Source organism: Aegilops tauschii, chromosome 6 (genome assembly GCF_002575655.3).
Source record: "Aegilops tauschii subsp. strangulata cultivar AL8/78 chromosome 6, Aet v6.0, whole genome shotgun sequence".
Lineage (NCBI taxonomy): Eukaryota > Viridiplantae > Streptophyta > Magnoliopsida > Poales > Poaceae > Aegilops > Aegilops tauschii.
In genome coordinates, this window is record NC_053040.3 from 429,372,808 (window position 1) to 429,397,265 (window position 24,458).

Genomic DNA, 24,458 nt, shown 5'->3' on the forward strand with positions numbered 1-24,458 from the left:
TACCCACTTCGTCCGCGGACTGGGATTTCCCCTCCACCCGTTTGTTCGTGGGTTCATGTTCTACTACGGGTTGGACTTTCACGATCTAGCCCCCAATTTCATCCTCAACATCTCGTCGTTTATCGTCGTGTGCGAGGCCTTCCTCCGCATCAAGCCCCACTTCGGCCTGTGGCTGAAGACCTTCAACGTTAAACCGAAGGTGGTGGTCGGCTAGCAAGCGGAGTGCGGAGGCGCCATGGTGGGCAAAATGCCCAACGTCATCTGGCTCGAAGGCTTCTATGTGGAGACCGTAAAGGGGTGGCAATCGGGGTGGTTCTACATCACCGAGCCGCGCGACACCAACTGGGTGGCGGCCCCCGAATTTCGATCCGGAATCCCCATGCGGCTCACCTCCTGGAAAGAGAAGGGCCTATCCTGGGGTTCCTCGGTAGAGCTGACCGGACTCCAGATCTGCGTCAAAAACATGATGACCAAGAAAATCAAGCTTATCAACGTGGTCCAAGTCATGCTCTTCCGCCGGATCCTCCCGTGTCAAAGACGGGCATTCAATTTGTGGGAGTTCGACCCGGCTGAGCACCAGACGCTGCGAGAGCTCTTCGACATGACGCACAAGGACGTCTGGAAGGTGCTGTTCAAGGGCGCCGAGGTACCTCCTCCCCTTACCGAGAAACACGGACTCAGCGCAAAGCGCCCTGCCAATCCGGTAAGTCTTTTATATCTCATAAGATGTTCTTTTCCCCAGTATAACCACGCGCGGGATCTAAGCCTCCACGCCATTTAATAGGACTGGGTAGCGACAGCGGAGCAGATCGATTGTCCAGCCCCCCTGCCCGAAGATCCGGCAGATGCTCTCCTAATGGAGATGCTGGTTCCGGCGCCTTATGAGGTGTCGGAAAAGAAGCCCAAGAAGAAGGCCACGGGGACCAGGAAGGGTCTTCGGCGCAAGGTTATATCGGACTCATCGTCCGAAAACACCGAGGCGCACTCCTCCCACGAAAATGAGAAGGAGGAAGAGGAAAGTTCTCCCCCCTCCCTAGCCCGGGGGGACAGGAAAAGGAAGGCCGCCCCATCAGGGGAGGCCGAAGGGTCCAAGAAGGGAAGGACCTCCTCCCGGACTGCTCCACGACGGCCGCTTTCAGCGACGAGGAGTGGTTACCCAGGGACAAGCCCCTGGGCGAAGTCGTGAGTATCCGGATACCATAATAATTCTTGGTACGTCTTATTGTACTGTTTCTCATCACGCCGCGCATGATTATGCAGTCCATCCCGGGCCCATATCGACGTATCTTCGTCGGATGATTCTTTGGACCCGTCAGATATGAACAGTGATTCACTCCCGACCGCTTCCTCCCCCCGCCCTACGGACGACGCCGAGGTGTTTTCTCAAAGGGAACTGAACCAAGGGGAGACAGTTCCGGAGGCGCCCCAAGGCGACATTCCAGGCGCTGGGCGCACGAGGGGCAAGACCCCCCTGGGCCCTAACACCGGGGGCAGCAAGTCTAGCCCTAAGCCGAATACGGCGCCGGAACCTCCAGTGGTTCCGGATTCTGTCAGGCGACCCCTCGCTAAGGGGGGCAAGCCGTCTGTGTCGATGGCCTCTGTCCATCCAGAGGCATGGGACAACTTGCTGGAAGTGCTTCACGGCGCTTCCATTGACGAAGAGCACCGCACTATTATGAGTGTGGTAGTCAAGAAGGTTTAGTCCGCGAAGAGCAAACTGACTGAAGCCTGTGCCAGCCTCCTAACCGGCTTTGAGGTAAGTAATCAAATTGTAAGAAAATGTTACAGTGTAGACAGTAGCCCCTGATGCTCTATTTGGAATTCGCGAAGAAAGGCCGAATAGAGGATCAAATAACAATCGCAGGAGTCTAATCATAATGTGTCTATGTGAATAAGCAGGCTTCACTGCTGGCCGCCGCCGCTCGTACTGCGGAGGTCGCCGCATTGAAGCGGGACCTTGAGCGATCCAAGGAAGAGCTCGGCCTTACCAAGAGGTAGCTCGAAGAGAACAAAGGTAAGTGACACCCCATCTGAGTATTGATAAAGAAAAAAATGGGTTTTGGAATAATAGGATCGTCATGAATTTTGCTAGGGGCCACGACCGAAGTGGCGGCCCTGCAGAAGGCGCTATCTAAGGCCGAAGACAAAGCGGCCAAGGAGCGCATCGAGCGAGAGAAGCAAGAAGCCCGAGTAGGCAAGGTGCAGCAAGAGCTCCAGGCTCTCGTCAAGAAACACGAGTCCCTGGAGCTTGACTCTAAGACGCAAGGGTCCGAGCTTACGAAGGCCGTCGAAAGCGCACAACATGCCAAGGCCGAAGCCCAAAAGTCCCTCCAGGAAATTGAGGCGGTTAAGAAGATAGCGGCGGGTAAGGCATTCATTATGCAAAGCAAGCATGTGAAGGAAACTTTCTTTTTACTTACCCGAGTTCGGAGCTCTCCAGGAGCGTTCGCAGATCTACCTCGCAGTGTGTCGGATGCCGCGGAGTTCTACCGGGCTGAGGAGGGGAGCTCGACGGAGAAGTTGTTCTGGTCTCAGTATACTAGGACCGAACACCCAATGCCCTGTTGGAAATATGCCCTAGAGGCAATAATAAATGGTTATTATTATATTTCTTTGTTCATGGTAATTGTCTATTGTTCATGCTATAATTGTATTGTCCAGAAATCGTAATACATGTGTGAATACATAGACCACAACGTGTCCCTAGTAAGCCTCTAGTTGACTAGCTCGTTGATCAACAGATAGTCATGGTTTCCTGACTATGGACATTGGATGTCATTGATAACGGGATCACATCATTAGGAGAATGATGTGATGGACAAGACCCAATCCTAAGCATAGCATAAAAGATCGTGTAGTTTCGTTTGCTAGAGCTTTTCCAATGTCAAGTATCTTTTCCTTAGACCATGAGATCATGCAACTCCCGGATACCGTAGGAGTGCTTTGGGTGTGCCAAACGTCACAACGTAACTGGGTGACTGTAAAGGTGCACTACGGGTATCTCCGAAAGTGTCTGTTGGGTTGGCACGGATCGAGACTGGGATTTGTCACTCCGTGTGACGGAGAGGTATCTCTGGGCCCACTCGGTAATGCATCATCATAATGAGCTCTATGTGACTAAGGCGTTAGTCATGGGATCATGCATTACGGTACGAGTAAAGAGACTTGCCGGTAACGAGATTGAACAAGGTATTGGGATACCGACGATCGAATCTCGGGCAAGTAACATACCGATTGACAAAGGGAATTTTATACGGGATTGATTGAATCCTCGACATCGTGGTTCATCCGATGAGATCATCATGGAACATGTGGGAGCCAACATGGGTATCCAGATCCCGCTGTTGGTTATTGACCGGAGAGGCATCTCGGTCATGTCTGCATGTCTCCCGAACCCGTAGGGTCTACACACTTAAGGTTCGGTGACGCTAGGGTTGTAGAGATATGTGTATGCGGAAACCCGAAAGTTGTTCGGAGTCCCGGATGAGATCCCGGACGTCACGAGGAGTTTCGGAATGGTCCGGAGGTGAAGAATTATATATAGGAAGTCAAGTTTCGGCCATCGGGAAAGTTTCGGGGGTTACCGGTATTGTACCGGGACCACCGGAAGGGTCCCGGGGGTCCACCGGGTGGGGCCACCTATCCCGGAGGGCCCCGTGGGCTGAAGTGGGAAGGGAACCAGCCCCTAGTGGGCTGGGCGCCCCCCCATGGGCCTCCCCCCTGCGCCTAGGGTTGGAAACCCTAGGGTGGGGGGCGCCCCACTTGCCTTGGGGGGCAAGCCACCCCCCTTGGCCGCCCCCCCCCCTCCAGATGGATCTTGGCCGGCGGCCCCCCCTCCCAGGGGGCCTATATAAAGGGGGGAGGGAGGGCAGCAAGATTACAGCCTTGGGCGCCTCCCTCCTCCCCTGCTACACCTCTCCCTCTCGCAGAAGCTCAGCGAAGCCCTGCCGAGACCCGCTACATCCACCACCACGCCGTCGTGCTGCTGGATCTCCATCAACCTCTCCTTCCCCTTGCTGGATCAAGAAGGAGGAGACGTCGCTGCACCGTACGTGTGTTGAACGTGGAGGTGTCGTCCGTTCGGCACTCGGTCATCGGTGATTTGAATCACGGCGAGTACGACTCCGTCATCCACGTTCATTGGAACGCTTCCGCTCGCGATCTACAAGGGTATGTAGATGCACTCCTTTCCCCTCGTTGCTAGTATACTCCATAGATGCATCTTGGTGAGCGTAGGAAAATTTTAAAATTATGCTACGATTCCCAACAGTGGCATCATGAGCCAGGCCTATGCGTAGTTACTATGCACGAGTAGAACACAAAGAAGTTGTGGGCGTTGATGTTGCCAATTCTTCTTGCCGCTACTAGTCGTTTCTTGTTTCGGCGGCATTGTAGGATGAAGCGGCCCGGACCGACCTTACACGTACGCTTACGTGAGACAGGTTCCACCGACTGACATGCACTAGTTGCATAAGGTGGCTAGCGGGTGTCTGTCTCTCCTACTTTAGTCGGAACGGATTCGATGAAAAGGGTCCTTATGAAGGGTAAATAGAAATTGGCAAATCACGTTGTGGTCATACGTAGGTAAGAAACGTTCTTGCTAGAAACCTACAAACCACGTAAAAACTTGCAACAACAATTAGAGGACGTCTAACTTGTTTTTGCAGCAAGTGCTATGTGATGTGATATGGCCAGAAGATGTGATGAATGATATATGTGATGTATGAGATTGATCATATTCTTGTAATAGGAATCACGACTTGCATGTCGATGAGTATGACAACCGGCAGGAGCCATAGGAGTTGTCTTTATTATTTTGTATGACCTGCGTGTCATTGAATAACGCCATGTAAATTACTTTACTTTGTTGCTAAACGCGTTAGCCATAGAAGTAGAAGTAATCGTTGGCGTGACGACTTCATGAAGACACAATGATGGAGATCATGATGATGGAGATCATGGTGTCATGCCGGTGACGAAGATGATCATGGTGCCCCGAAGATGGAGATCAAAGGAGCATAATGATATTGGCCATATCATGTCACTATTTGATTGCATGTGATGTTTATCATGTTTTGCATCTTATTTGCTTAGAACGACGGTAGTAAGTAAGATGATCCCTTATGATAATTTCAAGAAAGTGTTCACCCTAACTGTGCACCGTTGCGAAGGTTCGTTGTTTCGAAGCACCACGTGATGATCGGGTGTGATAGATTCTAACGTTCGCATACAACGGGTGTTGACGAGCCTAGCATGTACAGACATGGCCTTGGAACACACGCAATACACTTAGGTTGACTTGACGAGCCTAGCATGTACAGACATGGCCTTGGAACACACGCAATACACTTAGGTTGACTTGACAAGCCTAGCATGTACAGACATGGCCTCGGAACACGGAGGACCGAAAGGTCGAGCATGAGCCGTATAGAAGATACGATCAACATGGAGATGTTCACCGATCTTGACTAGTCCGTCTCACGTGATGATCAGACACAGCCTAGTTAACTCGGATCATGTTTCACTTAGATGACTAGAGGGATGTCTATCTGAGTGGGAGTTCATTGTGTAATTTGATTAAATGAACTTAATTATCATGAACTTAGTCTAAAATCTTTACACTATGTCTTGTAGATCTAATGGCCAACGTTGTCCTCAATTTCAACGCGTTCCTAGAGAAAACCAAGCTGAAAGATGATGGCAGCAACTATACGGACTGGGTTCGGAACCTGAGGATCATCCTCATAGTAGCCAAGAAAGATTATGTCTTAGAAGCACCGCTAGGTGATGCACCAATCCCAGAGAACCAAGACGTTATGAACGCTTGGCAGCAGCGTGCTGATGATTACTCCCTCGTTCAGTGCGGCATGCTTTACAGCTTAGAACCAGGTCTCCAAAAGCGTTTTGAGAAACATGGAGCATATGAGATGTTCGAGGAGCTGAAAATGGTTTTCCAAGCTCATGCCCGGGTCGAGAGATATGATGTCTCCGACAAGTTCTTCAGCTGTAAAATGGAGGAGAATAGTTCTGTTAGTGAGCACATACTCAGAATGTCTGGGTTGCACAACCGCTTGACTCAGCTGGGAGTTAATCTCCCGGATGACGCGGTCATTGACAGAATCCTCCAGTCGCTTCCACCAAGCTACAAGAGCTTTGTGATGAACTTCAATATGCAGGGGATGGAAAAGACCATTCCTGAGGTATATTCAATGCTGAAATCAGCGGAGGTGGAGATCAGAAAAGAACATCAAGTGTTGATGGTGAATAAAACCACTAAGTTCAAGAAGGGCAAGGGTAAGAAGAACTTCAAGAAGGACGGCAAGGGAGTTGCCGCGCCCGGTAAGCCAGTTACTGGGAAGAAGTCGAAGAATGGACCCAAGCCTGAGACAGAGTGCTTTTATTGCAAGGGAAGTGGTCACTGGAAGCGGAACTGCCCCAAATACTTAGCGGACAAGAAGGCCGGCAACACCAAAGGTATATGTGATATACATGTAATTGATGTGTACCTTACCAGTACTCGTAGTAGCTCCTGGGTATTTGATACCGGTGCAGTTGCTCATATTTGTAACTCAAAACAGGAACTACGGAATAAACGGAGACTGGTGAAGGACGAGGTGACGATGCGCGTCGGGAATGGTTCCAAGGTCGATGTGATCGCCGTCGGCACGCTGCCTCTGCATCTACCTACGGGATTAGTTTTAAACCTCAATAATTGTTATTTAGTGCCAGCTTTGAGCATGAACATTGTATCTGGATCTCGTTTAATTCGAGATGGCTACTCATTTAAATCCGAGAATAATGGTTGTTCTATTTATTTGAGAGATATGTTTTATGGTCATGCCCCGCTGGTTAATGGTTTATTTTTGATGAATCTCGAACGTGATGTTACACATATTCATAGTGTGAATACCAAAAGATGTAAAGTTGATAACGATAGTCCCACATACTTGTGGCACTGCCGCCTTGGTCACATTGGTGTCAAGCGCATGAAGAAGCTCCATGCAGATGGACTTTTGGAGTCTCTTGATTACGAATCATTTGACACGTGCGAACCATGCCTCATGGGTAAGATGACCAAGACTCCGTTCTCCGGAACAATGGAGCGAGCAACCAACTTATTGGAAATCATACATACCGATGTGTGCGGTCCAATGAGTGTTGAGGCTCGCGGAGGATATCGTTATGTTCTCACTCTCACTGATGACTTAAGTAGATATGGGTATGTCTACCTAATGAAACACAAGTCTGAAACCTTTGAAAAGTTCAAGGAATTTCAGAGTGAGGTTGAGAATCAACGTGATAGGAAAATAAAATTCTTACGATCAGATCGTGGTGGAGAATATTTAAGTCACGAATTTGGTACACACTTAAGGAAATGTGGAATAGTTTCACAACTCACGCCGCCTGGAACACCTCAGCGAAACGGTGTGTCCGAACATCGTAATCGCACTCTATTGGATATGGTGCGATCTATGATGTCTCTTACCGATTTACCGCTCTCATTTTGGGACTATGCTTTAGAGACTGCCGCATTCACTTTAAATAGGGCTCCGTCGAAATCCGTTGAGACGACACCGTATGAATTATGGTTTGGGAAGAAACCTAAGCTGTCGTTTCTAAAAGTTTGGGGATGCGATGCTTATGTCAAGGAACTTCAACCTGAAAAGCTCGAACCCAAGTCGGAAAAATGCGTCTTCATAGGATACCCTAAGGAAACCATTGGGTATACCTTCTACCTCAGATCCGAAGGCAAGATCTTCGTTGCCAAAAATGGGTCCTTTCTGGAGAAGGAGTTTCTCTCGAAAGAATTGAGTGGGAGGAAAGTGGAACTTGATGAGGTGATAGTCACCCCTTCCGAACCGGAAAGTAGCGCAGCGCGGGAAGATGTTCCTGTGGTGCCTACACCGACTGGGGAGGAAGTTAATGATGATGATCATGAAGCTTCGGATCAAGTTACTACTGAACTTCGTAGGTCCACAAGGACACATTCCGCACCAGAGTGGTACGGCAACCCTGTCCTAGAAATCATGTTGTTAGACAACGGTGAACCTTCGAACTATGAAGAAGCGATGGCGGGCCCGGATTCCGACAAATGGCTAGAAGCCATGAAATCCGAGATAGGATCCATGTATGAAAACGAAGTATGGACTTTGACTGACTTGCCCGATGATCGGCGAGCCATAGAAAACAAATGGATCTTTAAGAAGAAGACAGACGCGGATGGTAATGTGACCATCTATAAGGCTCGGCTTGTCGCTAAGGGTTATTGACAAGTTCAAGGGGTTGACTACGATGAGACTTTCTCACCCGTAGCGAAGCTGAAGTCCGCCCGAATCATGTTAGCAATTGCCGCATACTATGATTATGAGATATGGCAGATGGACATCAAAACGGCATTCCTTAATGGCTTCCTTAAGGAAGAGTTGTATATGATGCAGCCGGAAGGTTTTGTCGATCCTAAGAATGCTAACAAAGTATGCAAGCTCCAGCGCTCAATCTATGGGCTGGTGCAAGCATCTCGGAGTTGGAACATTCGCTTTGATGAGATGATCAAAGCGTTTGGGTTTACACAGTATGGAGAAGCCTGTGTTTACAAGAAAGTGAGTGGGAGCTTTGTAGCATTTCTCTTATTATATGTGGATGACATATTATTGATGGGAAATGATATAGAATTCTTGGAAAGTATAAAGGCCTATTTGAATAAGTGTTTTTCAATGAAGGACCTTGGAGAAGCTGCTTATATATTAGGCATCAAGATCTATAGAGATAGATCAAGACGCCTCATTGGTCTTTCACAGAGTACATACCTTGACAAGATATTGAAGAAGTTCAATATGGATCAGTCCAAGAAGGGGTTCTTGCCTGTATTGCAAGGTGTGCAATTGAGCACGGCTCAATGCCCGACCACGGCAGAAGATAGAGAAAAGATGAGTGTCATCCCCTATGCCTCGGCCATAGGGTCTATTATGTATGCCATGCTGTGTACCAGACCTGATGTAAACCTTGCCGTAAGTTTGGTAGGAAGGTACCAAAGTAATCCCGGCATGGAACACTGGACAGCGGTCAAGAATATCCTGAAATACCTGAAGAGGACTAAGGATATGTTTCTCGTTTATGGAGGTGACGAAGAGCTCGTCGTAAAGGGTTATGTCGACGCTAGCTTCGACACAGATCTGGATGACTCGAAGTCACAAACCGGATACGTGTATATTTTGAATGGAGGAGCAGTAAGCTGGTGCAGTTGCAAGCAAAGCGTCGTGGCGGGATCTACATGTGAAGCGGAGTACATGGCAGCCTCGGAGGCAGCGCAGGAAGCAGTCTGGATGAAGGAGTTCATTACCGACCTAGGGGTGATTCCCAATGCGTCGGGCCCGATGACTCTCTTCTGTGACAACACTGGAGCTATTGCTCTTGCGAAGGAGCCCAGGTTTCACAGGAAGACCAGGCATATCAAGCGTCGCTTCAACTCCATTCGTGAAAGTGTTCAAAATGGAGACATAGATATTTGTAAAGTACATACGGACCTGAATGTAGCAGATCCGTTGACTAAACCTCTCCCTAGAGCAAAACATGATCAACACCAGGACGCAATGGGTGTTCGATTCATCACAATGTAACTAGATTATTGACTCTAGTGCAAGTGGGAGACTGTTGGAAATATGCCCTAGAGGCAATAATAAATGGTTATTATTATATTTCTTTGTTCATGGTAATTGTCTATTGTTCATGCTATAATTGTATTGTCCAGAAATCGTAATACATGTGTGAATACATAGACCACAACGTGTCCCTAGTAAGCCTCTAGTTGACTAGCTCGTTGATCAACAGATAGTCATGGTTTCCTGACTATGGACATTGGATGTCATTGATAACGGGATCACATCATTAGGAGAATGATGTGATGGACAAGACCCAATCCTAAGCATAGCATAAAAGATCGTGTAGTTTCGTTTGCTAGAGCTTTTCCAATGTCAAGTATCTTTTCCTTAGACCATGAGATCGTGCAACTCCCGGATACCGTAGGAGTGCTTTGGGTGTGCCAAACGTCACAACGTAACTGGGTGACTATAAAGGTGCACTACGGGTATCTCCGAAAGTGTCTGTTGGGTTGGCACGGATCGAGACTGGGATTTGTCACTCCGTGTGACGGAGAGGTATCTCTGGGCCCACTCGGTAATGCATCATCATAATGAGCTCTATGTGACTAAGGCGTTAGTCACGGGATCATGCATTACGGTACGAGTAAAGAGACTTGCCGGTAACGAGATTGAACAAGGTATTGGGATACCGACGATCGAATCTCGGGCAAGTAACATACCGATTGACAAAGGGAATTGTATACGGGATTGATTGAATCCTCGACATCGTGGTTCATCCGATGAGATCATCGTGGAACATGTGGGAGCCAACATGGGTATCCAGATCCCGCTGTTGGTTATTGACCGGAGAGGCATCTCGGTCATGTCTGCATGTCTCCCGAACCCGTAGGGTCTACACACTTAAGGTTCGGTGACGCTAGGGTTGTAGAGATATGTGTATGCGGAAACCCGAAAGTTGTTCGGAGTCCCGGATGAGATCCCGGACGTCACGAGGAGTTCCGGAATGGTCCGGAGGTGAAGAATTATATATAGGAAGTCAAGTTTCGGCCATCGGGAAAGTTTCGGGGGTTACCAGTATTGTACCGGGACCACCGGAAGGGTCCCGGGGGTCCACCGGGTGGGGCCACCTATCCCGGAGGGCCCCGTGGGCTGAAGTGGGAAGGGAACCAGCCCCTAGTGGGCTGGGCGCCCCCCCATGGGCCTCCCCCCTGCGCCTATGGCTTTTGCCCGGGCGAAGGTGCACTGGGCGAAGCTGGACGCCGAAAAGCTGGTGAAGGAGGGACCGCCGGAGGGCAAGGAGCATCGCCACCCCGAAAAGTATTATGATAGTGTCCTGAAGGGTGCTCGCCTTGTGGCGGAGGAATGTGCTAAGGATGTAATATTTGAATGAATGTACTCATGTGATCCTGTAATATGAAACGAGTTCATTTGCGCTATGCAACGCTTGTTAATTTAAAATATTACCTTCTGTGCGGCCGTTTATAAAATCTGAGAGTTGGCCAGTCGTCGGCTTCTGCCCCCATGTAACTAGTACTGAGGTGTTCGGGATAAACCTGAGCACTCTTTATCCCAATTTTGGGTCCTTCGAAGGAGGTGTTCAGCACAACGAACCAGGCAATCGGACTATAAAGCTTTATCACTCTCACTTAGCCATAGAAGTCTACAATTTTAAATTTTGGTGAAGCCCCTAGTATTCGGAAGGCCGAATTTGGGGCGCTATATACGCCTAAGTCGGGCAAGGCCGACTCCTCGCCCGAAGCAGAAAAAGTCTTTAAGGACTTGAGACCTCTCGAACAGCGACCAGCTCTCGCCTCATCATGACAGTCAGTTTTCGGCTTTCTCTACTAAGGTGCTCGTCCGGAAGAACCGGGACACAATCGCAGTAGTTCTCCCAGTGCTACCTTAGCCTATATTGCGGAACGTAAGGTACCAAAACATGGGAGCCGGGCAAACCCAACTATTGACCCAAGACATGATTCGGAGCTGATGCATATAATGCTATAAGTTTGGGGTGTCGCACTGTCGAAAGTGTTCGGACTTCTCACGCTGTGTTATGGGGTATACTGAAGCCCCTGGCGCACTGGTCGTACCAGCGCACTGGTCGTACCAGAATGTACGGGTGCAATTTGTCGTAAATAAGCAGACAGGGAAAAAGAAGAAGAAAAAGAAAGGGGAATGCAATAATAGGCTAACGCTATGCATTGTTATTAAATAATACGTCAAAGCGTATGGATACAAGTAGTCCAATAAGCAAAAAATAGGACTATCTGACATGTCCTATCCAAGGGCAAGCTGCGTATGGGTATGTAAAACAGGTATATCGATCGTTATCAGAGACCACCTAGGGATTCCCTTGTACGTCAGAGCGTCTTGCTTCCTTGGTATTTCCTTACCGCGATGGGTCCAGCTGCCGGAAAGGGCTTCCAGAGAGTAAGGTCCTGAAAGAGAGAAAATGATAAAGGTATACGGCCCCTGGGCGGTTGAGCCGCATTGTGGGACGTGCCATAGCGGTGCCTCCGCCTATGCCCATGGTATCTTGAGTGCGTAATTATGTACGCGCGGCGCAAATTTCGCCACTTGACTGGGACTAGGACGGAGGCCGAATTGCTAGGCGAGCTCAAAACGTGCCTGGCGATCCTCCTGCGGGGTACTCCGGACTCGCTTGAAGGTGTCCGGGGTCTTTTTCGCCGAATTGGCGGTTTGCCTAATAAGGCTGCTTTGCGCTTCTGCTGTGAGGGCCGCAGTGTGGTCCTCCGTGCGGAGCGAGCGCTCTGTGTTTCCATTAACTATTATAACCCCGCGTGGTCCTGGCATTTTGAGTTTGAGGTATGCATAATGCGGTACCGCATCTGGCAAATGCGGTTCGTCCGAGCAGTGCGTGATAGCCGCTGCGAAAGGGGACGATATCGAAGATTAACTCCTCGCTTCGAAAGTTGTCCGGAGATCCGAAGACCACTTCCAGTGTGATTGAGCCCGTGCAACAGGCCTCTACACCTGGGATTACACCTTTAAAGGTGGTTTTGGTGGGCTTGATCCTCGAGGGGTCTATGCCCATTTTGCGCACTGTATCCTGATAGAGCAGGTTCAGGCTGCTACCACCATCCATAAGGACTCGAGTGAGGTGAAATCCGTCGATGATGGGGTCAAGGACCAATGCGACAGATCCGCCATGACGGATACTAGTGGGGTGGTCCCTGCAATCGAAGGTGATCGGACAAGAGGACCATGGGTTGAACTTTGGGGCGACTGGCTCCATCGCATAGACGTCCCTTAGTGCACGCTTCCGTTCCCTCTTGGGAATATGGGTTACGTATATCATGTTCACCGTTTTCACTTGAGGAGGGAACCTCTTCTGTCCTCCTATGTTCGGCGGCCGAGGCTCCTCCTCATCGTCGCTATGCAGCCCCTTGTCCTTGTTTTCGGCATTCAACTTGTCGGCCTGCTTGAACACCCAGCATTCTCTGTTGGTGTGATTGGCTGGCTTATCGGGGGTGCCGTGAATTTGACACGAGCGATCGAGTATGCGGTCCAAACTGGACGGGCCCGGATTGCTTCTTTTGAACGGCTTTTTCCGCTAACCGGATTTAGAGCCACTGAATCCGGCATTGACTGCCGTGTCTTCGGCATTGTCGCCGTTGTTGCGGCGCTTGTGTCTGTTGCGACGTGGTCTGCCGTTAGTATCTTTGGCATCTGAATTGCCAGGATTTCTTGATGTGTTGTTGCTGCGAGCCAGCCAGCTGTCCTCGCCTGTGCAAAAGCGGGTCATGAGTGTCGTGAGGGCTGCCATGGACTTCGGCTTCTCTTGGCCGAGGTGTCGGGCGAGCCACTCGTCCCGAATGTTATGTTTAAATGCCGCTAAGGCCTCGGCATCCGGACAGTCAACAATTTGGTTCTTTTTAGTTAGGAACCGAGTCCAGAATTTTCTGGCCGATTCCCCAGGCTGTTGGGTTATGTCGCTCAAGTCATCAGCATCTGGTGGTCGCACATAAGTGCCCTGGAAGTTGTCAAGGAATGCATCTTCCAAATTCTCCCAACTGCCAATGGAGTTTGCTGGCAGGCTATTCAGCCAATGCCGAGCTGGCCCTTTGAGTTTTAGTGGGAGGTACTTGATGGCATGTAGATCGTCACCGCGGGCCATGTGGATGTGGAGGAGGAAATCCTTGATCCATACCGCGGGGTCTGTTGTGCCATCATATGACTCAATGTTCACGGGTTTGAATCCTTCTGGTAATTCATGATCCATTACTTCATCAGTGAAGCATAGGGGGTGTGCGACGCCTCTGTGCCGGGCTATGTCACGACGCAGTTCATACGAGTCTTGTCTGCTATATTCAGCCTGGCCGGATTTGCTTTTAGTGTATCCGGCGTGACGATCATCGTCACACGTTGGGGCGTGACCCCGTGATGATGATCGATCTTGTATGTCCTGCTTTGTTTTCCAATACGTCTCGCAGGTCCCGCGTGTTGCCCCGGGCCTTGGCATTTTTGTTTGAATGGCGGCGGGGTGCGGGCTGGACTTCGGGCTGATATGCCACTCTGTCTCGGCCACGAGGTGGCCGGTCAGCCTCATCATACACTAGTAATGTAGGTTTTAATGCTTCCTCCTCGAGTTGGGGTAGCAACCTGCGCTTTGGGTAACTCTTGGTTGGGCGTTCGAGTTCGTATTCCTCGGCCGCCAGGACCTCGGTCCATCTATCCGCTAGCAGGTCTTGGTCAGCTCGAAGCTGTTGTTGCTTTTTCTTCAGGCTGTTTGCTGTGGCTATAAGCCGGCGCTTGAAGCGCTCCTACTCGACGGGATCCTTAGGCACGATAAATTCGTCGTCGCCGAGGCTCACCTCGTCTTCGGAGAGAGGCATGTAATTGTCATCCTCTGATTCTCCGTCTGCTGCCTGTTCCAGAGGGCTAGCTTGTTCATCCTCCCGCTCGAGGTCTGGCTGGAGGGGATTTTCGTCGTCTTAGGCACTATCCGGAGCGTTATTGTCTCTTGTGCCGGTGTCGCTGCTTTTGCTATGGCGGGACTTAGAGCGGCGCCGCTGGCGTCGGTGCTTGGATTGCTTCTTGGAGGGATTATCCTCCGCTGTCTTATCGCCATCGCCTTCTTTGGGGGTGTCCACCATGTATATATCATATGATGAGGTGGCAGTCCAGCGCCCTATGGGTGGTGGTTCCTGTTCGTCTCCTGCATCGTTGTCCATATCGTCGATGTCTTCGGAGCCGAAATCGAGCATGTCGGTTAAATCGTCGACAGTGGCTACTAAGTGGGTGGTGGGTGGGGAGCGAATTTCTTCGTCGTCCGCATCCCATTCTAGCCGGACATAGTTCGGCCAAGGGTCTCCTGACAAGGAGAGAGACCTCAATGAGTTTAGGACATCGCCCAGTGGTGAGTGCTGAAAGATATCCGCGGAGGAAAACTCCATAATCGGCGCCCAATCAGATTTGATAGGCATGGACGCACGCGGTTCGGGGCCTGTGGCCGGGGACAAATCCGAGGATCCGGCGACGCAGGTCTCATAGGAGGTGAAGTCAGTATTCGGCTCTATCGCCACTGATTTTGTGGCCTCCGAGGCGGGGTCCATCCACCCGTCCTCGGACGGCGCAATCGACTCCGGATCTAGGGCCGGAGTAGCCACATGTGTGATCTCCCGAACACCGTCCGACGGTAGAGCTAAGTCGTGCTCGTCGTGACTGTGCGGCGCACCTGACATGGGATCGAATCCGTCAAAGATCAAGTCTCCGCGGATGTCGGCAGTGTAGTTTAAATTTCCAAACCTGACCTGACGGCCAGGGGCGTAGCTCTCGATTTGCTCCAGATGGCCAAGCGAGTTGGCCCGCATTACGAAGCCGCCGAATACAAAGATCTGTCCGGGGAGGAAAACCCCATCCTGGATCGCATCGTTGCCGATGATCGAAGGAGCCATCAAGCCTTGTGGTGACGGCACAGTGGAACTCTCAATGAAAGCACCAATGTCGGTGTCAAAAATGGCGGATCTCGGGTAGGGGGTCCCGAACTGTGCGTCTAAGGCGGAATCTAACAGGAGGCGGGGGACACGATGTTTACTCAGGTTCGGGCCCTCTCGACGGAGGTAATACCCTACTTCCTGCTTGATTGATCTTGATGATATGAGTATTACAAGAGTTGATCTACCACGAGATCGTAGAGGCTAAACCCTAGAAGCTAGCCTATGGTATGATTGTTGTTGCCCTACGTACTAAACCCTCCGGTTTATATAGACACTGGAGGGGGCTAGGGTTACACAGAGTCGGTTACAAGGGAGGAGATCTACATATCCGTATTGCCAAGCTTGCCTTCCACGCCAAGGAGAGTCCCATCCGGACACGGGACGAAGTCTTCAATCTTATATCTTCATAGTCCAACAGTCCGGCTAAAGTATATAGTCCGGCTGTCCGAGGACCCCCTAATCCAGGACTCCCTCAAGCATCCACACTGGTGTGGAAGAGTAAGTAGCCATGTTCCTCCATGTTGTTGGTCATAACCAGAGGTTTAGGGTTATGCACAACACATTTAGGAGATCAATGGAGACCATTTCCACGTACTTCAAGCAAGTGTTGTATACCGTTAATGAACTCGGAGGAGAGATGATCAGGTCACCAGCCGACCAGACTCCTAGCAAAATTTTAGCCCAAGATGGTATCCATACTTCAAGGTGAGCACTAACAGTATGTATTGATATGCTTGTATTGTTCTACCATTGCCATAACACCATCTTGTAATGCCATTTCAGGATTGCATTGGGGCAATAGATGGTACTCATGTCATTGCCAGAGTGTTGAGGTCACAATCTGCAGCATATAGGGGTAGAAAGCACTACGAAAGCCAGAATGTTGTTGCTGTTGTTGACTTCGATTTGAAGTCATATGTGCTGGCTGGCTGGGAAGGGTCAACACATGATGCTAACATTCTAAGTGACAACATGAGTCGACCTTGATGGCATCAATATCCCCGATGGCAAGTTCTACCTAGGAGATGTTGGCTATGCATGTCGGCCCGGTGTTCTTCCACCCTTCAGGAAAATAGGTATCATCTGAACGAGTTCGCTGGTAGGAACTATCCTAGGACTCCATGGGAACTATTTAATCTCGGACACTCCAGCCTTAGAGTTACGATTGAGAGGGCATTTGGAGCTCTGAAGAATAGGTTTAAGATCCTGAATCAGAAGCCATTCCACACTTTCCCCACCCAGGTTAAGCTTGTTCTTACTTGTTGCATTCTGCATAACTGAATTCTACAATGGGGTTGTGATGAACTAGTGTCATGGGAGGAAGAGGTGAGCCTGTCGATGTTGTCAGCTCCGGCCATGGTATGGTTGTTGGGGAACGTAGTATTTCAAAAAAAATCCTACGATCACGCAAGATCTATCTAGGAGATGCATAGCAACGAGACGGGAGAGTGTGTCCACGTACCCTCATAGACCGAAAGCGGAAGCGTTTAGTAACGCGGTTGATGTAGTCGAACGTCTTCATGATTCATCCGATCCAAGTACGTTCAGCACACGTTCAGCACGATGACGTCCCTTGAGCTCTTGATCCAGTTGAGGACGAGGGAGAGTTCCATCAGCATGACAGCGTGGTGACGGTGATGATGAAGTTACCGGTGCAGGGCTTCGCCTAAGCACTACGACGATATGACCAAGATGTGTAACTGTGGAAGGGGGCACCGCACACAGCTAAGACAAATCTTGGAGTGCCTTTGGGGTGCCCCCTCCCACGTATATAAAGGATGGAGGGAGAGAGGCCGACCCTCTAGGGGCGCGCCAAGAGTATGGAGTCCTACTAGGACTTCCAAGTCCTAGCAGGAATCCCTTTCCTTTTCGGAGTAGGAGAGAAGGAAAGAGGGAAAGAGAGAGGGAGTAGGAAAGGCAAGGGGGGCGCCGCCCCCTTCCCCTAGTCCAATTCAGACCCATGGGGGCCGGGGGGTGCCACCTCCCCTTGGCCCGCCTCCTCTTTTCCCGTATGGCCCAATAAGGCCCATTACTTCTCCCGGTGAATTCCTGTAACCCCCCGGTACTCCGAAAAACACCCGAATCACTCGGAACCTTTCCGATGTCCGAATATAGCCTTACAATATATGAATCTTTACCTCTCGACCATTTTGAGACTCCTCGTCATGTCCGTGATCTCATCTGGGACTCCGAACAAACTTCGGTCATCAAATCACATAACTCATAATACAAATCGTCATCGAACGTTAAGCGTGCGGACCCTACGGGTTCGAGAACTATGTAGACATGACCGAGACACATCTCCGGTCAATAACCAATAGCGGAACCTGGATGCTCATATTGGCTCCTACATATTCTACGAAGATCTTTATCGGTCAAACGGCATAACAACATACGTCATTCCCTTTGTCATCGGTATGTTACTTGCCTGAGATTCGATCGTCGGTATCATCATACCTAGTTCAATCTCGTTACCGGCAAGTCTCTTTACTCGTTCCGTAATGCATCATCCCGTAACTAACTCATTAGTCATATTGCTTGCAAGGCTTATAGTGATGTGCATTACCGAGAGGGCCCAGAGATACCTCTCCGATACTCGGAGTGACAAATCCTAATCTCGATCTATGCCAACTCAACAAACACCATCGGAGACACCTGTAGAGCATCTTTATAATCACCCAGTTATGTTGTGACGTTTGATAGCACACAAGGTGTTCCTCCGGTATTCGGGAGTTGCATAATCTCATAGTTAGAGGAATATGTATAAGTCATGAAGAAAGCAATAGCAATAAACTTAACGATCATAATGCTAAGCTAACGGATGGGTCTTGTCCATCACATCATTCTCTAATGATGTGACCCCGTTGATCAAATGACAACACATTTCTATGGTCAGGAAACTTAACCATCTTTGATTAACGAGCTAGTCTAGTAGAGGCATACTAGGGACACTTTGTTTGTCTATGTATTCACACATGTACTAAGTTTCCAGTTAATACAATTCTAGCATGAACAATAAACATTTATCATGATATAATGAAATATAAATAACAACTTTGTCATTGCCTCTAGGGCATATTTCCTTCAATGGTGGTATTTGACAACGAAGCCTGAAAGAACAAAAGGATGAAGTGCACACAGACAATATGGGATAACCGAGGTCAAACAAGAACATCAGCATAATAAGAAGAGGACGAGGATGGACTTCCAACAAGTTCGGCATCGATGAACTTTTCCCTATTGAGCCATTTGATTGTTATATTTGTACTGATATTTGTTAGTAGCTAGGATAAACTCGATTTGTTTCCTAGCTAGGACTGAAACTATCTTCAGATCGTGCATGGTAAGGTCACCACTAGCAAGAAGTGGTGGTAGCACCTTATGCAGCTTGCAATCAAACATCGTGTAGTTTGTGCGCCCAATGCAACGCATGTAACAAAACGACGGGTCAATATTGGTTCCCTCATGCAGCCAACCTAAATGCGGGCAACCAAACTATGTGCAGACACTGATTTTTGGTCTGTTTTACCTCAGTCAGACCCATCTAAAACACATACGCAAAGAGGGGGGAAAATGGTGCAGGTAACCAAACACGCCCTAAGATTATCCCCTCCACCTCCTCTTCCACCCAGCGTCATTCCACTGTTGATGGCCATCCAGAATGATGTGGTTGCTCTATCATTACGATGGTCGAATACCCTCAGTTCTGGTCTTCTATTCTGTTCTAGGAGCATCTCCAATAGATGATGTAGATGTAAAAATAACTAACTTTTACATCTCCAAGGTATGAAAACACACCTTCAACAGATGATGCAGATGTAAAAAAAATTACATCACCTGCTCCAAGTGATGTAAAATACAACACTTGTAGATGCAAATTTACACCTCCAATCGCCGGAGATGTAACCCAGATGCAAAACGACAAGTCGCACGGCAACCCAACCGCTTTGAAATTTCCCCTTCCCTACCTCGACTGGACGCCTACCTTGATCCCCCGCCAGCCCGCCGCACCCCGCCGCCGGCAGATCCCGCCTCCCCACCCCCGCCGCCCAACGCCTCTAAATCATCGTCGTTTCGCCGCTCCGCCGTTGCCGCCCGCCACGCCATTTGAAGCTCGCGCGCCGCCCTGCTGGGCGTCTCCAAGCTCACTAGTTGCCCGTTGTCCGTCTCCAAGCTCGGTTGCCGCCCAACCGCTCGTCCTCAAGCTCGCCCGCCGCCCCACCACGTCCTCAAGCTCAGCCGCCGCCGATCGTCTCGATCCGTCGCCGCCATGCCGCCGAACAAGTTTTACATCATCTATTATACATCATCTGTTGGGGACAAGTTTTACACCACCAAAAACACATCATCTGTTGGAGTTGGCTCTTTTTTGAGATGTAAAAAGCATTTTTCTGATGATGTAAATTATGCAACACCTAGTTTTACATAACATCATCTGGGGATGCTCTAATCTTGCATCGTTCTGTTTGAGCATCGTTTGAAATTCGAAACTGAAACCGCCCCCTGCCGCAGGTCACCAAAACCAAAGGGGGGAAACGGAAACCCCACCAAAGCCTTCTCTCCCCTTCGTTCTATTCACTCCGTCGCTCGGCACCCTAGTAGACAACAAACAAGCGGGGCAAGAACATGGCGATCGCGATCTCGCAGGAGGCCTTCGATGACATGGTCCGGGAGAACATGGAGGACCTCGGAATGGACCCCGACGAGGCCCTCGCCGACGCCGTCGACGCCCTCACCCTCCAGGGCGCCAACCTCTCCGGTACCCACGAACCCACTCCTCGTCCTCTCCAGGGCTTCAGATCTCTGATCTTTCTGACTCGCGTGACCACGCGGTGGACTGACCCTCTCGCCGCATCCTGCAGGGATCATCAGGCGCGTGCCTGGGGACGCCGCGGCGGAGGAGGTGAATCCGGTGATGCGGTTGCTGGACGAGCTGAAGGCCTCCTCCAGCGGCCGGTCGGGGGAGGATCTTGACAGGCTGGTCTCTTTGCTCGACGAGTTGCTCGAGCTGTGCTCCGGCGAGGGGGCGGAGAATGCGGCCGTGGCGGCGCGGAACGGTGGCGTGGAGGCGCTCGTCTCCCTGTGCGCTTCGGCTGGGGTTACGCAGGAGGGGCTGCTTGCTTCGGGCTTGAAGGCGCTGAGCTCCCTGATCCGTGGTATGTTGCTGCGTTCGCGAATGTTCTTGGCTAGGAGGATGTTCTATTGACTTTGCATTCCGCAGGATAGATGTGAGGGTTTTAATTTTCTCCATATGATCTAGCCATCTACCAGAACAGCATTCTCTTTTCGTTGTCTGACATTTGGGGATGAACTCAATCCGCAGATGTTGGGAGCACTGAAAAGTTCAGGCAAAGCCAAGGGCCCAAAATTGTCATGGATATCTTGAAAGGAGCCCTGGAAAATTCAGATATACTGGATGGTGGTTTTAGTGTCGTGGCAATGGCATCTGCTGGCAATGAAGTTGTGAAAGACGCCTTTATGGACTTGAAGGTTGACGAACTCATTCTGGAGGTTATGAGGAACAAATCAAATAGTAAAGTGCAAAGCGTGTATGATGCCATACGTGTTCTGTTGACACCTGACGATAACCGAGTGGTGGCTTCTCAAGTATGTCCTATGTGCTTGTAGAATTATGTCAAGAGTTAACCTAATTTTACATTAGCAAGTGCATCATTTTGATTTGCACATTTATTACTCGGTTTGAATTCAACAATCATGAAATTAGTTTACCGGAGATAAATCCATATGGGGAAATTATATTGAGTTATAACAAAGTGTTGTCTGTATGAGATGCATAGGAAGCTAAATTAGGTGTTAAAATAGAAATTTGATAGCTTTATTTTAATTGCAATCCACAGTCCAGCATGATGTATAGATAATGGTGGACGTCTCAATGTAGTTAGATTTCGTATCCGTAAAAACATGTTGACATGAACTATTGGTGATGCTTAGATACTAGACAGAATGTTCACAAGAAATAATAGCCAACGTGGTATGACATGGTTTCATGTTTTGAACATTCTGGTTTCTCAATGTCATCAGCACATGTACATCTTGCATTCTTGCTTGCATCACTGTAATTTACTTATATATCACCCAATGTATTTGATTTTAATATGTTCAGTTTATGACTTAATTATAAACTCGTGTACCTTAATAATTTGTCTGTTAAGGAGTTAGGCCTTCTTGTATGAATGAAGTTTGGATCCAAAGAGATGAAATTGACAGACTTGTGATGCAGGTATATGGATATTCACGGAAATTTGCAGAAATTGGCGTCGCAGAAGTTCTTGTCGTTGCACTCCGCGAGCAAGTTGCTCCATCCAGCTTACCATCAGCTTGTGCTGCTTTGAAGGCAATTGCTGTTAATGTAAGAATAAACTACGATATATACATATCCTGTAACTGTTAGTTAAAATGTTTTTGTTATGGTTTCAATTTCTGCAGTAGCGAGGCTCCATTTTTTATGGGGTAATTTTTAGTATCATCAGTTTATAAACTTTATCTGGCCAGCAGAATAGGAATTGCAGGCAACTAGCGTACATGAAAAGCTTGATGTTCATAAAATTTCCGGCATGTTATTGCTCTTCGTTTTACTTTTGGTCCTGTGTATCAAAAACTTATTTCCTATATGCCTATATGGAATTGTGATAATAAAGAAAACAAGTCATTTATCCTGAATGCTTATGAAAACATCACCATATTTAGTTTTTGTGTCACCACAGGAAGAAATATGCCGTTCCATATCTGAAAATGGTGGGATTGATGTGCTTCTTAAGTGCATCGATGAGGCTGGTGTACAAAAGAACAAGGTTATAGCAAAATCTTGCTGCTCTTTGCTGTCTAAGGTATGGTAGTATGGCACAGCGCTGCAACATCACTGTACCACAGGAATCCCTTCTTTTTGTATGAGAACAATCCTACTTCAGTTAAATCAAACTTACATCACATTCTGCATGAAGCTGGCTGGAAGTGATGCAAACAAGGCCAATATCATTCAGCAAGATGGTTTTGACAAGTTCTTGAAGTTAGCGTCCAGATTTTCTGAAGACCCGTCAGTAATACAGGAGGTAATACACACAAATATGCAATACTGAAGAATCCGTATACTGTATGTGCCACTTCCATATCCTGTAACGAGCTAACTGAATGTGTAGGTAATGTCTATAGTGCAAGTCCTTACATTGCGGTCACCAGAACATGCAGCCCGTGCAGTCGCGCTAGGCTACGGCAATCTGGCCATACAGACAATGCAAAAGTTCCCCTCCTCCGCGCTGACTCAGAAGCAAGCATGCCTTATGATTCGCAATCTCGTGGTCAGAAACCCTGAAAACAGGTACGATGTAGAAGGCACATCCCTCCGAAATCTACAGCTGCAGCTGGTTTTTATTCCCAATGTGCTGTGCTCATGCTTCTACTTTCTTCTCCTCAACGCTTGTTTTTACCACCGCAGGACGATCTTGCTCAACGAAGGTGTGGAGAAGCTGATCAGGAAAGCCAAGGCAATACATGGAAGCTGCAAAGCTGCCGCCACAGATGCCCTGAGAGACCTGGGCTTGGACAACTACAATGCGTAGAAACATAGATAGCCTACCGTGTGTAAAGTTTGCCTGTCTGAGGACGTTTTAGAAGAATATATGTTGTGTTTGGGTTCATAGAACTGGGCTGCCACGGTCTTCTGGTCCCATTTTTGTGGGAATTTTGAATTGTGTGGTTACATGGTCGTGGTTACATGGTCTGGTTACGTACGCTATGTTCGAAGTTTTAACCAATGAACAGAAATATCGTGGCCTGCTGCATGAACTAGCTCGAAAAAATCGCCATCCGGTTCTTGAATTGCTGATGCGTCACATATGGGCACAACTAACTTGTTTGGACTGGGTACTTGTTTAGATTGGATACTTCAAATTCATCTGCATAGATTTACGACAATTGTTGAGTATAATGTTTATTAGGAAAGACAAGATAGACTAGGATTTGTTTTGGCTTGTCTTGTACTTCAAGTAGATGATTGTACTCCTATATATATATATGCCCACGAGGCTCAAGCAATACAACGACATATTCCACCAATCCCTCTCTTTCCCTTTCTAACATGGTATCAGTTTCCGGGTTCTAAACCCTAGCCTCCGCCGCTTCCGCACCCGCGCGCCGCCCCTGGGGCGGTCGGCCTCCATGACCGCCGCCGGGGGCCGCGCCGCCCGTACCTAGGGTTCGTCCGCCGGCCGTGTTGGCCGGCTGCCCTAAAGAGTCCTTTTTTTCCGATCCTTTGATCCGGGTTTTCTCTCTCTCACCGGTCGCTTTGATCGGCGTCTACTTTTTGGTTTTCCGGTCTATGTGATCCGGTTTGCGTCGCCCACCGCCGCCGTCGACCCCGTGCGCCTTTAATCCAACACCGGCGCGATCGGCCGTCTTCTTCACCGACCCGGTAGCCTCGCGCGTCGTCCGCGCGTCTGCCCGTCGATCGCCCCGACCAGGCGGCCTCTTGCGTCGTCCGCGTGTCGGCCTGCCGGTCGCCCCGACCCGGCGGCCTCACGTCATGCGGTGGCCCTTCACCGCCGCCATTCGCGCGCCGGCCCGCCCGTCGATCTACGCCGGTCGTCACCGCCCTGCTCCGACCGGGACTCCTGCATCACCCCGACCCGGCGGCCTCGCGGCATGCTGCGGCCAATCATAGCCGCCCTGCCGCCCGCCGCCGCCGGCTTCATCTCGGACTCCGCCGCCACCGCGCCTCCACCGAGCGGCGTCCCCGACCTCGCGCGCGATCGGATTGATCACCCGCACGCCGCCGCGATCCGCCTCATCTACGCCGTGCGACCGACCTGGCCCGTCGGTTGCGCGCGCCTCCGCAGGCCCCGTGAAGACCGTCCCGAGTTCAGCGCGCCCCTCTACCGATCGA

The 24,458-nt window shown here is 49.5% G+C and overlaps 1 protein-coding gene across 1 annotated transcript; it reads left to right on the plus strand.

Moving 5' to 3' along the window:
- The first annotated feature begins 20,022 nt into the window (after positions 1-20,022).
- On the plus strand, positions 20,023-23,395 carry LOC109752951 (uncharacterized). The gene is made up of 8 exons (XM_020311877.4): positions 20,023-20,318; positions 20,422-20,715; positions 20,883-21,166; positions 21,801-21,929; positions 22,285-22,407; positions 22,522-22,629; positions 22,717-22,895; positions 23,013-23,395. Exons 1-8 carry the CDS (start codon positions 20,186-20,188, stop codon positions 23,134-23,136), a joined length of 1,374 nt encoding a protein of 457 aa, XP_020167466.1. The 5' UTR covers positions 20,023-20,185; the 3' UTR covers positions 23,137-23,395.
- The last annotated feature ends 1,063 nt before the right edge of the window (positions 23,396-24,458 follow it).

Coding starts and splice junctions, on each gene's coding strand:
- LOC109752951 (XM_020311877.4), top strand. CDS start 20,186: ATGGCGATCGCGATCTCGCAGGAGGCCTTCGATGACATGGTCCGGGAG. Junction 22,408..22,521: donor GCTGCTCTTTGCTGTCTAAG/GTATGGTAGTAT, acceptor TTCTGCATGAAG/CTGGCTGGAAGTGATGCAAA. Junction 22,630..22,716: donor ACCCGTCAGTAATACAGGAG/GTAATACACACA, acceptor CTGAATGTGTAG/GTAATGTCTATAGTGCAAGT.